General features: G+C 49.0%; 4 protein-coding genes across 4 annotated transcripts; 1 reads left to right on the top strand and 3 right to left on the bottom strand.

Moving 5' to 3' along the window:
- Positions 1-2,382: 2,382 nt before the first annotated feature.
- Positions 2,383-3,526, bottom strand: NECHADRAFT_82929 (uncharacterized protein; the record flags this gene model as incomplete). The annotated part of the gene is made up of 3 exons (XM_003049211.1): positions 2,383-2,669; positions 2,727-3,228; positions 3,281-3,526. The coding sequence occupies 3 exons, from the start codon at positions 3,524-3,526 to the stop codon at positions 2,383-2,385; spliced, it is 1,035 nt and encodes a 344-aa protein (XP_003049257.1).
- Positions 3,527-7,404: 3,878 nt separating this feature from the next.
- Positions 7,405-9,382, top strand: NECHADRAFT_44897 (uncharacterized protein; the record flags this gene model as incomplete). Its single annotated transcript, XM_003049452.1, has 6 exons — positions 7,405-7,618; positions 7,666-7,799; positions 7,862-8,227; positions 8,279-8,396; positions 8,448-8,560; positions 8,693-9,382. The coding sequence occupies 6 exons, from the start codon at positions 7,405-7,407 to the stop codon at positions 9,380-9,382; spliced, it is 1,635 nt and encodes a 544-aa protein (XP_003049498.1).
- A 364-nt stretch (positions 9,383-9,746) lies between these two features.
- On the bottom strand, positions 9,747-10,921 carry NECHADRAFT_82927 (uncharacterized protein; the record flags this gene model as incomplete). Its single annotated transcript, XM_003049210.1, has 3 exons — positions 9,747-10,207; positions 10,250-10,775; positions 10,832-10,921. 3 exons carry the CDS (start codon positions 10,919-10,921, stop codon positions 9,747-9,749), a joined length of 1,077 nt encoding a protein of 358 aa, XP_003049256.1.
- Positions 10,922-12,526: 1,605 nt separating this feature from the next.
- NECHADRAFT_82926 (uncharacterized protein) lies at positions 12,527-13,434 on the bottom strand (the record flags this gene model as incomplete). Its single annotated transcript, XM_003049209.1, has 4 exons — positions 12,527-12,891; positions 12,962-13,028; positions 13,090-13,295; positions 13,368-13,434. The coding sequence occupies 4 exons, from the start codon at positions 13,432-13,434 to the stop codon at positions 12,527-12,529; spliced, it is 705 nt and encodes a 234-aa protein (XP_003049255.1).
- Positions 13,435-15,140: the final 1,706 nt, after the last annotated feature.

The following is a 15,140-nucleotide window of genomic DNA, read 5'->3' as shown; positions in this document are numbered from 1 at the left end:
GGCTTCCCCAGATCAACAATCGTGATGCCGAAAGGGTTCTCAACGCGGGGAAAGACGACGCTTGGCTTGAATTTGAAATGGCGTTGTGAGCACCACAAAAAGAGGAGTTGTCGAGAAGAGTTTGCGCTATTGAGAGAGATACAGAGACGGTTAACCGTAAGAGGTCAAGACTGACTATTTACTAACTCGCAAGTTAGTAATTAGAACGGCCCGTGAACTATATATCTGCGTGAAGTGCACCGAGAGGACTCCAAAACACCAAGGTAGAACCTTCTCGACCGCACTGAAATCCCTGAGAAGAGAAACTACAGCATATTTATATCAAGCTATAAACACCTACCTAGACACAAGTGGGAGTATAGACAGCTTGTAGTTTGATACTGGGGTTGCTCAGCATCGCGCTTGTTAAGCCCTGTAACTGAACATCTAGCGCCCAAGCTACTTTTGCACGCTCACATATTCTATTTCCTACTAAGCTCCGTCAGATCAGTGTATCAGCTGTTGTGGTTCTGCTGTAGGTCAAAAGAAAGTCATAATCGTCAAGCTTAGAGTGAGAAGCCGGATCCGACCAGCATGCTGCTGTTACCGCAACTAACAGCCGCGCATCGTCCCATCCACATGACACCACTGTGGCCAACCCTTCGCGGCCTTCTCGCAGTACAAACCGAACGATGAAATGCTAGGCGAGAGGCTTAAATAATAACTTGCATTGTTTCCCTGTCGCATAGATCCAGCGAGCACATATCTTTCTTGGCTGTCGTTGGTGCCAGGATATATGAGGCTGCATCGCCAAGCCTCCTTGGCGAGATGCATTGCCGAAGCAGCCAGGGTGAAGTACCAGGCCAAGACTGAGGTGCTGATAAGTTGGAGAAGTTGGAGATTGCCATGGCGCACTGCAGTCTTGGCTGATAGCCACGTGCGTTCCTAGTTTTGCATCACCTTGGGATCCTCGCCCATCTGCATCATATGTGAAACAACCGAGTTCCGTCTTTGGTGTGCCAAGTTTAGATGTCTAGTTGGGGACTTGTCAGCATTTTTTCGAGTCAAGACTTCATACAACTTGGGTAAAGACAGCTGGTCGAAAAAAGAACTAAGAGGATGTCGGTTGAATGTCCTCCAAGCGGCGGGCATACATGTGCATGTTTCTATCCTTTGGCACTGGTGAATGATGCGGAAAACACAACATCAACGGATTATTTTGAGAGAGTCGATCTCGAGGTGGTGAGAACTGGCGATCCTTCTGCTGACCACAGAGAAAAGGCTCAGCAAATAGCCCTAAGACATTTAGTGAAATCTCCTTGAAACCCAAAGCCCAAGATATTAAGAATTCTGTTGATGCATTAGCCAAACTCCCCAGGTTCGTTCTGACCATCTCTACGTGTATCGCCGGCCCTGCTTACTGCACTCCTTAGCCCGTAGCCCCTTGAGTTAGGCCCAAGACAGCGCATCTGGCCTAGTTTCGGAAGGAATAGGATGAATTCACGAGGGTCTTCCTTTTGGACTATTAGGAGTTGAACTTTGATCAACTGAGATCTGAAAGTTCTGGATAGCGGTGTCGCTGCCCCATCTTGAGGCCTGGAGTTGGACTTCGAGACATGGTCTTGTCGTGCGCTTCGTTCTGTACTGCCCGTAAATGAAAGCAGAAACTTAGGCACACTGGTAGATAATGCAGTTACTTACACAGTCTAAGACCTTTATAACGCATGATCACAAACCTGGTGATCTACATGTCCCTCCCTTGCATTCCTGGTGGCTCTCATCAGTTCCAGACGATGTGCTTTATGGACTCCAGACTGCAACATGAAACATTTCGCGTTCTCAGTAGCCTGATAACTAGCCCATACCGCCAGACAAAGAGGTCTAGGACCGAGTGGTGTGTTCTACAGGAGCCACGCGTTCTCGCTATGTATTGGGCGACGGGTACCAATTCAATGCTAGATAGAGGCCAATCGATGGGTTCACCGAAGTGGACAGGGCTAAGTGTTCCTGCCTCTTTCTGTAGCCTGTCTTCACTCTCATCAGAATTCGACATGTGGTGTCTGAATGTCCGACTGGCTCCCACACAAGGCCATTTCCACTCATGCCATGTCAACCAATCAGAAGCCAGCCTCTATGGCTCAGTGGTAGAGCGTGTCACTAGTAATGACAAGGTCCCAGGTTCGATCCCTGGTGGAGGCACAGCAACATTCAAGAACAACAACATGTCCTAGACTTTTTTTTTGCGTTTCATCGTGTTTACTATTCACTTCATCTCGAGTCTATGGCACACGTCATCTGGGACTTGCCGTGGTTACCTCATTGTCTTTTTTACCTCCCTGTAGCCGCCTTTCTAACGAGCAACCACTCAGTTGGAGAACCCACCCTTCAATGCATGTCACTTAACTAGAGGGTGTACTTGGTGCCACCGAAAATAGGAGCCATTTGCCCAGGCATTTCCTTCTCAATGAGTCCCTTGAACCTCCACCCCGTACAATGCCCTGGCATGAGCAGAGCTGGTTCAAGGTCCTTCAGATCCTTGATACTGTGGTCCATCTTCTCGGCAGACGCATCCGCCAGGTGATAACCGCCGACGATGGAATAAATAGGACTCTCATCAAGCTCTCTGGCGTTCTTGGCGATGTTGATTAGGCCAGCATGACTGCAGCCTGTGAAAATGACCAGACCCTTACCTGTGTGTATGCATTATTAGCGATCAAAACTTGACGGCTTGAAAGTTGGAAACACACCTTTGAGTTTGCACATGACAAAACGCTCCTCCATGATCAACTCGTCTGAAGTCCACTTCTCGGTTGCTGAATCGTATCTGATACCACCGGGAATCCCGCCTTCATAAGATGTTCGCCGAGGAATATCACCAGAGACCAGGAACATGCCGTCTAGAACAGTACCAGCATGGCTCATCACTTTCACCTTTCCTCCGACGCCTTGAATATCCTCGAGGGTGGGATCCGGCTCGAGAGAGATAGGCTCTTCAAACATGACACCTCGGTAGTCTGGCCGGTCCGGGGGTAGGGCGACGGTCACAGAAGCGCCTTCGGCTTTGCCGTCATTGATGAGTCGAATGGCGGAAAGTAAACCACCAGAATGATCTCGGTGCCAGTGAGAGAGTGCAATCACTTCCACGTCACTCATCTGGAGTCTCAATCGTTTCGCATTCTTCTCGAACACGTCTTCCTCCGGCCCAGCATCAAAGAGGAGCGTGCGGCTTTGGCCGTCTTTCGTTGCCGTCTAACGAAGACATCAGTTTCTACACTTCAAGACCAAGTAACGCCACACTTACGATAAACAGGGAGAGGCCGTGGGCGCCACAGCAGATATTTCGCATTGGCATCTCCCAGTTAGCCCCACCACGAGCCGCAGGGTCAGGGACTCGGCTAAGAGGAACACCAGCAAAAGACTGTGTGTGTTGGACTCGAGGATTTGGGCTCGGTGAGATTTGGTCAATCTCGTCATTCACTAGAACATGTATCTCGAGGCTGTCAACCTCGACGAGAGGTGGCTTGGCAGTCGAACTGGTAAAAGACATGATCGAGAGTAGTTGCTGCCGGCTGAGGGAACAGATAGGTCAATAAATGTTGAATTATGAAGTTTCTCTTTTCAAAGAGTGAGGGCATGCAGAGAACTCAAGTCGGCATGGAAAGCATTATCTAGTTGTAAACCACCATTTGATCGCCGACTCGGCTTCTGTCATCGGGCTTTGAACAAACCCCGTGATGCCTCGGTGACCATATTTGTAAGCCAAGGTACCCAACTCTGGCTGGCGAGTGGTGCTATTATATCCCTGCTAGTCAATCTCACCCATAGATTCCAAATAATGATTATTTGGAATTCACAACTTGCATCATTCACTGAGTAGACAAGGAGGAGGGGAGCCAGGCCACCAAAATAGCCCAATTCGATAACTATCGCCCGAGCTCTTTTTCAGCAACACGAATTGTCAAGTTCATAGAAAACCGCCGATTTGTCATCTGGTTCCACAGTGTTGCTAGTGAGCTTAGGCGAGCAGCCGTGCTGCCATCTGTTCGAGGATGGGTAAAAGAACAATTCCTCCCGGGTTAGTTTGAATTCCGTTGGCCCATGCCAAAAGGACGTTGATTGCACAAGTGGCCTAATTTTATCTGTCATCATGGATATGCTGCATTAAAGACACAATAATATCGGTTCTGGGGGTACTAAGATCGCTTCGGGACTGTATCGCGTGCCCTCCATTTCGCATGTAGTAGCAGTAACTCCTCGCTATGTTCCTGGTGCTTGTTCATCATCCGTTGATAACCATGACGACTGTCTCCCTCTGCCATTTATCAGAGCTTAATACAGCATTGCACCATCAATTCCTCGACAAGTTCTGCAAAATTTTCACTGAAAAATTTGTTCGAGGAATGATCATGAGATTTTTACACCTTCTGAATCCTGCCTAGCCGCATGGACTTGAAGTTGCATCATGACGACTAGGGATAGGACTTGGCAACGAACTCTTGTCTCGAAATTGCCACACTTGATGCTATATGCGATCCCGATACGAAGGACCTTTGTCATTACCTAGGTGGAAATTGGAGGTTTCCAGATCAAAGACAGAAAGCAAACATCTTGGCTGAGACATTCGGACTCACCGAGGTGGATTGATGGGCCTGAAGCACCATTGTTGGTATCCCAAAGCCTTGATCTGTGAATGAGCAGGTCCGTGTCTATGCAGCTTTCACGTGTTAGTTATGTTGATGCACGAATCAGGTATTTTGTACGTAAAGCGCCGCGCGGCCAGTCAAGAATCTCTACTCAAAAGTTCTTCTCAGCATCAAAAGTTCAATGTTGGTAGCTGCCCAGACTGACAAGACTTGCTCCGCCTCACTTCAAAATGTGCCAAGACGAGGTATTTGAGGTAAAAAGATATCCAATGAGAAGCCATTCTCAAGCTGCAGACCAAGTCTGTGCCCTGCCAGGTGAAGAAATTTTTTGTCGATCCCTGGCCACGTTTCATTCAGCCAATGCAACATGAGAGTTGTGGCTGAAAAACTCATAATCGAACTGACTTGGCCTGCTCAGACACGATAGGTCACATGGTCTCATTCAAGTCCAAGCTATGCGGGATGTTGTCATCTTCTCTTTGGCTCGTGAAGTCAGCTCAGTATTAAACATGCCAATCCGACTTCTACATCCAACTATCGGCTTGGGACGGTTGCTTTCGGTCTCCAATCTACTGATAGTTGTGCAACTGACAACTGCCAAGATATGCAGAGGCTCAGATCATTCAGGACTTGGACATGGTGGCGATGCAAACCACCAACGGCACATTAGTCCCTCCCTTGTCGAATCCCGTGTGACGATCAGGCCAACAGCCGTGCAGTCTGAGTGGAATATGAGCAGCTGAGACGGCATTGAGTTAATGTGAGACACGCCTCGCCGTCATCATTGGTGCCGCCCTGAAATTGCTAGACATCGAGGCCCACACGCTTATGCATATGATCAGGAGAACAGAGCACTTTTTCAGCTTCTCGATGACTTCTCTCCTGTGGCTTACAGCGACTGCCGGGATGTAACCTGGGCTTTCAACCTCTTGGGAAATAATCCTATCAAGCATTTGCCCGCAAAAAGTCAGCTTACACTGCCCAATCGGGCCAAACGTTCCGCCTTGCTGGTCGGCACCCGCGCTCCGCAGGTGGTAATTCGGTACTCCCCATCTTCCGCCCAGAGACGGAATGCCTATCGTGAACGTTGATTCATCCATGGCCAAGGGTCAGCTCGTATTGCGGGCTGATGTGATGATATGCAGAGAGTGGAGATAATCTTAGTTGTGGCGGGCCGTTTGCGGGAGTAAATCGGCCGTCCTCACAACGGCTCAAGAGGAGGAATGTGATTTTTGACACGGTTACCCTGCAAGCTTTGATAACTTAGAATTTTTATAAAAGACGGTGTTGGCCGTCTGCAGATCCATTCTTTGCACAACAAGTTCCACACAGTTCAGCACCAACAGATCACACTTGAATCACTTCACATCAACTCTTCAAAATGAAGTTCTCCATCTCTCTCGTCGCCCTCTTTGCTACTGGCATCCTGGCCAGCCCTGCTCCCAAGCCGGCTCAGAAGTGCCCCGTAAGTGTTTCTTGATCATTTATCTGAGACCTCGATCTAATGTTTCTTCAAGGCCGATCGCGTGTGGAGTGACTGCGGTTCCGCATGCCCCGAGACCTGCACCTCGTCCCCTGACCGTGTCTGCATCACCCTCTGCGTCCCTGGATGCTTCTGCAAGAAGGGAACGGTTCTGAACGCCGTGAGTGATTCTATTGTATTTAACTGACGACTGCTAACATTGCAAAAGGCCGGAACCTGTGTTCCCCGCTCCAAGTGCTGATTCTCTTGATTTGGATTACTTTTCGCTTCTATCTGTACATTTTTAGTCCAGCTTTTTAGGGCAGGGCCTTTATATATGCTTCAACTACAGCTGCTTAAAACCGTTTTGGCATCTCATCTCTTTGCTTGATGCTATCACCTGCATGCACCGTGTGATCTCACAATGACCTCATCACTTTATCGACGAGACAAAAAGGTTGTTTTGGAAAAGTAAACACTATTTGACCCGGTGAACTAATTGGCACCCTTGCTCAAAGCAACTCCTAGCCAGCTAGGAATAGGTGGGACATGTTACTGACGAGGTGGGGACGAGATAGTTCACTGCGATTCTAGGTCATGATAGACATGGCATTGATGACACTTCCATCGGCCTTTTACTCCGTAATGCACAAATATTCCCGCTTCTGATGATCTGCCATAGCCGTAGTATTATTGGAACTTCTGTGGCCTATTGAAGTGGTCTGGTTTCTGGCGGCGGATCAAGCCGGTTTGGGATTTGGAACGGCCTATAAGCTAAGGACACTAAGAGCTGGTTTGCATGGGATTGAGTGAAAGGGGTGTTATTGATAGAAGGCGATAGGACTGTAATTAGCCTAAGCAAGCTTCTTACGAGGTCATCCCTTATTAACTCTTTCAGGTTGAGATGAGCGATGAACTAATAAATTGACATGAAGCTACACCAGCTAGCTAGCGATCGAACTTACATCTTATGGGTATCACAAATCACGGCCCCGGATCCCAATTAGCACTTCTCGGACCGAACTAAAGAGTTTTATGACTTCGCAATGCTGATGTTAGTCACTTCTTTGCCTTGATGACTGGGTGAGGCAGCTCTCGATTGCGGGTCCGGGACATTTCATCTGACCAATAGGGGTGAATCTTCGGTATCCGAATGGCTTCACCTCCGGTGTAAGAACCAACAAGAGATGTCACAGAGGTACTATATAGACCGCAAAGGAATCGTTTTGGAATGTGAAATCATCTTCTCACTTCAAACTCCGCTCAATAAGACGCTTGAATACACAACTTTTAGCTCCAACCATGGCTCAACAAAGCGCTATGCCAAAGCCTCGGGCGGCTCAGTCACCGCCAGCTCCTTCGTATCCGACAGGCTTCGCTTTTGGAATGACCCTGTTCGCTCTCTTCATCTCTCTCTTTTGCGTTGCGCTGGACAGCACCATCATTGCCACGGCCATTCCACGAATCACTGACCAGTTCCACGCACTACAAGATGTGGGTTGGTACGGGTCGTCTTATCTCCTGACGAAATGTGGTATGCAACCAATGTGAGACTTTTTGACCTAAACTGACATATGAAAGCCTTTCAACTGCCTTTTGGGAAATGCTTCCGTTTCTTTAGTCTCAAATGGACCTTTCTTGCTGCCTTGTTCATCTTTGAGATTGGCTCGATTCTCTGCGCAGCTGCCCAGTCCTCGGAAATGCTTATTGTTGGTGTGAGTGCTTCCTCTCTTATTTCATGTCTTGATTGTGTTGGACGCTAATATAGGCCCCATAGCGCACGATCGCTGGTGTTGGGTGTGCTGGCATCTCCAGCGGCGGCCTCATCATCATCGCCAACATCACACCCATGGAGAAGCGAGCCACGTACCAGAGTCTTTACGGTGGAATATTCGGAATTGCTTCTGTCGTGGGACCACTGGTAGGTGGAGCATTCACTGACAAGGTATCCTGGCGCTGGTGCTTCTACATCAACCTCCCTCTTGGCGCAGTCTCGGCCGCTTTCATCGTCTTCTCTTTACGCCTGCCCTCGAAGCCCAATCCCCTCAAGGAACAAAGAATCTTGGGACTCCTGTGGAATCTTGACCCCATTGGATTCGTCCTGTTTGTTCCGAGTATAATTTGTCTTTTGTTCACTCTCCAGGTACGCATTGTCCTCTTTGTTCACTCGGAGATCAACGCTAACAGAGGACAGTGGGGAGGCACCACTTACGCCTGGAACAGTGGTCAAATTATTGCCTTGTTTGTGGTCTTCGGTGTCACGCTCATTGCGTTTGTCTGCAGTCAGATCTGGCTAGGTGAGGCAGGGACTGGTAAGATTCTTGGAACTTCTCAATCAACGTTCAACTAACAAACAACAATAGTCCCACCTCGCATTGCCAAACAACGAACAATCTTTGCTTCGAGTTTGTTCACATTTTGCCTCGCGGGTACCTTCTTTCTTCTCAGCTACTTCATACCCATCTACTTTCAGGCTGTCAAAGGGGCAACCGCTCTCAAGTCAGGTATCGACACGATCCCTCTCATTCTCCCCAATGTCATTGGCATCCTCTTCGCGGGCTTCGGAACAAGCAAGATCGGATACTACGTCCCCTTCATCTACTTTCAGGCTGTCAAAGGGGCAACCGCTCTCAAGTCAGGTATCGACACGATCCCTCTCATTCTCCCCAATGTCATTGGCATCCTCTTCGCGGGCTTCGGAACAAGCAAGATCGGATACTACGTCCCCTTCATCTACCTGGCGGTAATCATTGCCCCCATCGGTGCCGGCCTCTTGACTACTCTTGGATCTAACACGAGCGCGGGCAAGTGGATTGGCTACCAGATCCTCTTTGGCTTCGGATCTGGCTGTGGCTTCCAACTTCCCCAAGTTGCGGCCCAGATCGTGTTATCCCCTCGCGACATTCCTATTGGAATCTCGGTATCGATGCTATTCCAAGGCTTGGGCGGTGCCGTGTTGATCAGCGCCGCGAATAACGTGCTCAACGAGAGGTTGCTACACTACATCAATGATCTTGGAATCTCTGGTGTGAGTGGCATGGACGTCATCAACGCTGGTGCCACGGGCTTCCGCAACGTCATACCCGCTGAGCACATCGATCAAGTGGTTGACGCTTATAATCAGGCTCTCCGAAAGACCTTTCAGATTGCCCTGATCATGGCGTGTCTCAGTGCTCTTCCCGCCGCCTTGTTGGAGTGGAAGAGTGTTAAGAAGGGTGGGCATGGCTCGATAGAGACTAAACCCAAGGCGAATTCCGCTTCGCCTTCAACAAGCGACATTGAGAAAGCGTCCTCCTAGTGGATGTGCCGCTGACTTGGACACTGGCCATGTTGAGGGTTATCATGAGAGGTACCGAGGATACCTGCCAAGCCCCAGCAAGACACATGGAGCAGAGACTTCGCTTGTATAATTAGACATTGAAGATAATGTATGATGCCTTGAATCTCAATAATCTGTAATCAAATGGTGCATTTTGACCTGTCACCATATTCAGCGATAGGTAACAAACTGTCCATTGACCTTGTTGAGGCAGGAGTCAGGCCAACGCACTGGAGCAAATACGTCGCGTTGAACGCGAATTCTCATTGTGAATTGGTGAGAGACGCAACATATGGTTCTCAAACTCGTTTTAAAATGCCGCAATTAAGGAGGAGCTACGTTCCTACTCTACTGCGGTGGAGCTTGACCTCGCCTTGGCCACTATGCCCCTATACTCAGTCTGAAGCCAGGCGCCAAGGCTGGCCACCAAGTTTTTATCTGCCAAGTTCGTCCCCAGTTCCTCAGCAGCGGGACAAGCGGCCCCTGGGTCGTATGTCTCTGTCCCCAGAGAAAGGAACACGGTAATGAGGCTTCCCACTCTCTTCAGCTCGCTCTGAATCAGAGTGTTCGTCAAGGCCGCCTGCAAGTCATGATCATGGCTCTGGAAAGTCCCCACGGTGAGAGCTGTTCGGAGAACGGATACTCCCATCTTATCACTAGTGGCTCCCGCGCCTGAGCTACTAAGTGAGTCGCCGCTGGTTGATGACGTGGTTGAGCCCGGTGCTCCGGGAGTTGGTGGGTATGACATTCCTGTGTCGTTCGTGTTCGAGATAGCTTGTTTGTACCATAGTAGGACTCTAGATACTATAGAAGCGTATAGCATGGCTGTGTGTGGTAATCGCGCACAGGGGCATTTGAGAAGCAGCCCCAAGCGCCCTACCACGTCGCGATTACGTGTCAGAACTGAATCGAGGTCTAATGTACGTGCTGGCACTCCATCAGAAATAGGAGCCGAAGGGTTGGCGCAATATAGCCGACGCATGATGTCTTTGGACTCCTGGGTACAAAATTGGCGTGCCGCTGTAATGGGCGGTGTCGTCGCCGTTGATCTTTCGGCGGGTTCCAGTATTGCTGGGCTTTCAAGGTTATTTAACGAAAGCCAAGGCTGGAAGATGTCGTGAGAGGTAGAAAAGGGGTCATCGAGGATCAAGTTTGACTCAGCCAGGCCGAGCATCATATCAAGATCGCCCTGGTCATTGCAAGTGAGGCCAATCTCTGGAATCTCCGGCATACCGGGGCTCGACCGGACTTGCAGAGGGCTGGCAAGCCTCCGTCGTGGAGGCTTGCCAGCTTTCCTAGAGACTCCATACACGCAGCCCAGGCCTTGAGCGATGCAGCGAGAACAAGCAGGGCGGCCACGGTCGCATTTGATCTGGAAGATTTGAGGTTATTCAGCCACTCTGCACGACTGGGAGAAACGTGGCGCACCTTTGCCTGTCCACATGCATCACAGCTGGATCGAAATCTGGTCTGGAGTCGTGGGGCTCGATTGTGAGATTCATGCTGAATATTGGACATCTTTGGATACGATGAGTCTTGATTTAGTTTCGTATGATGGTGTTGACGTTGAAATTTGTGACCTGGGAGGTGAGATTTGACTCATTAGCATTCGAGTGCCGTTTATCCGGAGGATGCCAACCAACAGACCGGCTTACCCATGTCGGCATTGCGGGGCCAAATTGTCTACTGGAGAGGCTCTTCATGGCTCTATGATATAGAAAAATGCGATGAATACGTAGTTCGAGGTGAATTAATCTCTGAAAAGAGATACTGGGCACTGACTGCGATTTACAGCGTGCCCTGCGGCATGGTTAGATGTACTTGTACCGACACGGAGTGATAAAAATACCCGGGCCGGAAAAAGAAAAACGTTGAATCAAACTTGAATACATCGTATGTCTAATTGAACTTAGGGGAAGCAAGTGATGCCGTTGATCTCCCATCTAATCCTCCAGTGCTAGTCCGCCTTCACCAATCTAACCTGCAGTATCGAGCCCACACTTTAAACCGTGATCCTTTGATATTTGCGCGTGCTGTTAGCTGTTTCTCTACTCCTGATTATGAGTAAACAGAATGTTTGTGCAGTTCGGCAGCTTGCGTTGTTCTCTGATCATCTGGTGACAAAATACTTACAAAGGGCTGAAGGACAAAGCTGGGATTGATTCGAATGAACATATTGGATCAGGTGAACATAAATGAACATGGCCATTGTACATAAAATCTGGCGGACTATAAGAGGCTATGTGCAAGACACAAGAGTCCACATCTACTAACACCCATTGAAAAATTGCGATAGCCTTCAGTAGAAATCAGCCTGAGCTTGAGCTGCCACGATTTTGAATAAGCCGAGAATCCCGTAGGAACCATGGATTATCAAAACCACCGACAGCGACTGTCTCTCGGGACTACAGCCGCCTCAACCTTCCTCATCATCCTAATCTACATACTAGAGCTGGTTAGGTACGCTTTGAAGACTTTCATTTTATTGCATGAACTCTGCTTCATGTCGATGCTAGTGGAGCTCTTCCTACCTCCATTCTGGAGGCCTTCTAGGTGGTTTATTGGTTGTCGAAGGGAGCCAACAACAGAGGAAACTTTCTAGTTACGGCCGTGTCAGTTGACGGGTAACATAACTAGAAACTCCATTTCTTCTGCAACGATGTAAAGTTGGATCATGGGGGTCCTTTTTTATGACATGCGAATCTCGACGCAGACTTGTCGCCGCTTTTGGGGTCGCTGCTTAGGCACGCCTCACCGGTTACTCACCCTCGGCTCGGCCGCTCTTACCCTACGGAACGAATTCTCATGAGGCATTCCGAGTGCTTTCTTCTAGAATATAATGAGCGTGTAGTTAGGAGGGTAAGAAATCCATTATACGAATAGCCTAGTAAGTTGAAAACTTGGAGCTACGCCCCCTTTCGTGCCACGTGGTTGTATGAGAGGAGGTGAACACAAGGTTAGACCAGAGTGTGCCCAAGGTCACGTGCTTCTATCTAATTCACAAATGTTGCAACAATAACTTCGGTTTACATCGACTTGCATAGCGGCAAGTCAACCGGACGCTTCGGTCCCAAGTCTCTGTGTCTAGATGAGATGACTCTGAACTATAGTAATACTCCTAGCTTAATCACTTTCCAAGTCTAACTCATCTTGTCTAACAAGTAGGTTTTCAACACCCTCTGACCCAAAGCTCGCAGGATAAGAACCCTCTCTGGATTCGTCAGTGCCCACTGCCGCATCTGCATTTGCAGAAGGGCTGAGGCTCGTCGTAGCTGAGCGCTCAGCCGGCTGTCGTGACGAAGGGGGGCCAGATTGGAGGGTCTTGGTGTTTTCAACGAAACATTGTTCAGTTGCATTAGCAGTGACGGTGGTGGTGGTATAGACAGTTACGTTGGAAATGGGAATGATTTCCTCGATATCCACGATTTTAACATCGACTTTGACGGTGACAGCGTCACCGTCAAGCCAGACGGTTTCACGGCAGTGACCTTGATACCATTACATGTCAGTTACTTCTTCTAGTATACACAGTCTCTGACTGGGGTACCATGTACAGACCTTGAGTTACGTTGTTGACTATTTCCACCTTTACTTCGGTGATGTAATTGATTTGCGGTGGAAGTGTCTAATTTCTGCCTTAGTATGTCTGCCTTGGGGAACAAATGGGCTTTGCTACGGGAACATACCGTTATTGAAGTCGAAACAATCTCGTTGGTGATTGTTACGGTACTTTTAGGTATGTATACAATCTTGGCCTTGTCGTGAACTCCGCATTCTTTGATATGGCCACCGCATGGCCCCATTATCTTGTCGTCAGGGTGTGTGGAGGGCTGTTCGCTGGGCCTCCTGGTCGTGATCGAGGTCGACTCAATGACTCTAGTGGATGCAGATGCTACAATTGTTCAGTAAATGGGTGATCCATGCATGCTTAGAATGGGGGTATTGAAGCGAAAGAAAAGCTTACGGTCTGCGGCAGTCGCTAGATTCGCTAGACAGAACGTCGCGATGATAGCGGCTCGCGATACCAACATGGTGAACAGCTGGAGAACCAATGACAAGAACGGATGAAAGAGGAGGAAGACGAGGAATTGGTTGTGACTGAAGCTTCGCTTGTCCAATGAAGAAAGAATTGGGAGAGGGCAGGATATAAGAGGTGACCGGCGCAGGAAATGAAGAAGCTGGGGATGGGTTAAGAGACTGAGACGTAGTGGCGGTGCTACGGTAGACCACTTCTAGCTTGTGGCCAATTTTCAGCTCATCGTGTCTTGGCCAGAATGTTGGGTTTTACCAAGGTTCAGCTGCCAAGGGTTTGATCCTGACGCACCGGAAGACCAGACTAACGAAACAGAGACTAACAGCTCCGAGTGAAGCTCAGACTAAGACTATTGAACGTCCTCCCCCCATCTAGGTGAAAAGGCTTAAGACGCGTCATGGCGGGCCTCAGCTATCCTCAATATCAAGGTATTGTTGAAAGGCAATCCGTAACGCAGGGAATAAGAAAAGGAAATAGTGGCGTGGTGGCTTGACAGGGGGCCCAGATGGTGAATGTGAATTGCAGACAATAGTGCTTTGCTAGCCTATCAGTAAAAGCTAATCGCTTTGTCTCATACTGCGTTCTTTTACAGTTAGTGTATGTTACAGATGGCTGGCTGAGACGGATGGCCTGCCCGGTTGACTGTGGTCTAGACTGAACGAGGCCAAGTACACGCGGGTGGCGCAGGAGATACTGCGCGATGACCGTGGTTCACTACCCGGCGATCAATAAGTTGAGTGCCCTGGCGCATGTTGATTGACGCTCAAAGAAGCTTGGGGAGAATCTGTGAGGTACAACTTATGGGCCCGTGATGGACGAGATGGCCCGCGTAGCAACCACAGAGAACACAATTACATACACAAAACCCACAAACAAACATGGTAAAGCATCCCAGGTAGTGACGGGAAATGGCTTAATTTGTGGCTAGCTAGACGTACACGTCTAAGAATTAACCCTTGCGCTGAGTACCTAGATTACGCGGCTGTCCCACCCCAGGTATCCGCACAGACAGCCAAACGTTGGTGTCCTGGTTCTAGGCCGCTCGGGATTTTATCTATTTTTTCCCCCATTACCATCAGCTCAGCTCGCCACGATTATATGGTAAAACATCAAAAAGGTTGCATACTTGCAGGGTGCTGCGAATTGTCTCACTTGGAACTGTCCATACGTTCCAGCCCGGCGATTTCGGTCTGGTGCCTGTTCGACATTAAAGATCGCCAAGTTTACCTCTTCAGCCAGCCTTATGCTGAACCAAGTTGATCTATGCAGAATACCGCTAGATGGGTTCAATAGATGGCTGGTTCTGGAACCTGTCATAACCTGTCATAACCTGTCATAACCTATCATAACCTGTCATCGATTTGTGTCGAGACTTTTGCCACGGAGATGGTTCATGATCCAATTCTACAGACAGACTATACTTTCTAGGTTAGCTGAAACACCACTACCCCGCATACTCATCACAGAGGTTCACCGAAAGCCCTGGCTAGCAACGCCTCGACCAATTATCCGTGTGGCCTACGCGCGGCACAGCCCGCCTCGGCCCGTAGATGGCGCATTAATATTGATACCTAGCTGGACGAAGGCTGCAGATCCCCACCTTTCACCGCTCGCCTCGGGCTGCCGCGCAATTTGTGATTGGTGTTTGGAGTGCCGACAAACGAGTCCTTGAACAACTATTGACGCGTTATTGGAAATCACCTA

This window comes from Fusarium vanettenii (assembly GCF_000151355.1).
Source record: "Fusarium vanettenii 77-13-4 chromosome 7 genomic scaffold NECHAsca_9_chr7_10_0, whole genome shotgun sequence".
NCBI lineage: Eukaryota > Fungi > Ascomycota > Sordariomycetes > Hypocreales > Nectriaceae > Fusarium > Fusarium vanettenii.
This window is presented reverse-complemented; position numbering and strand designations above follow the sequence as displayed.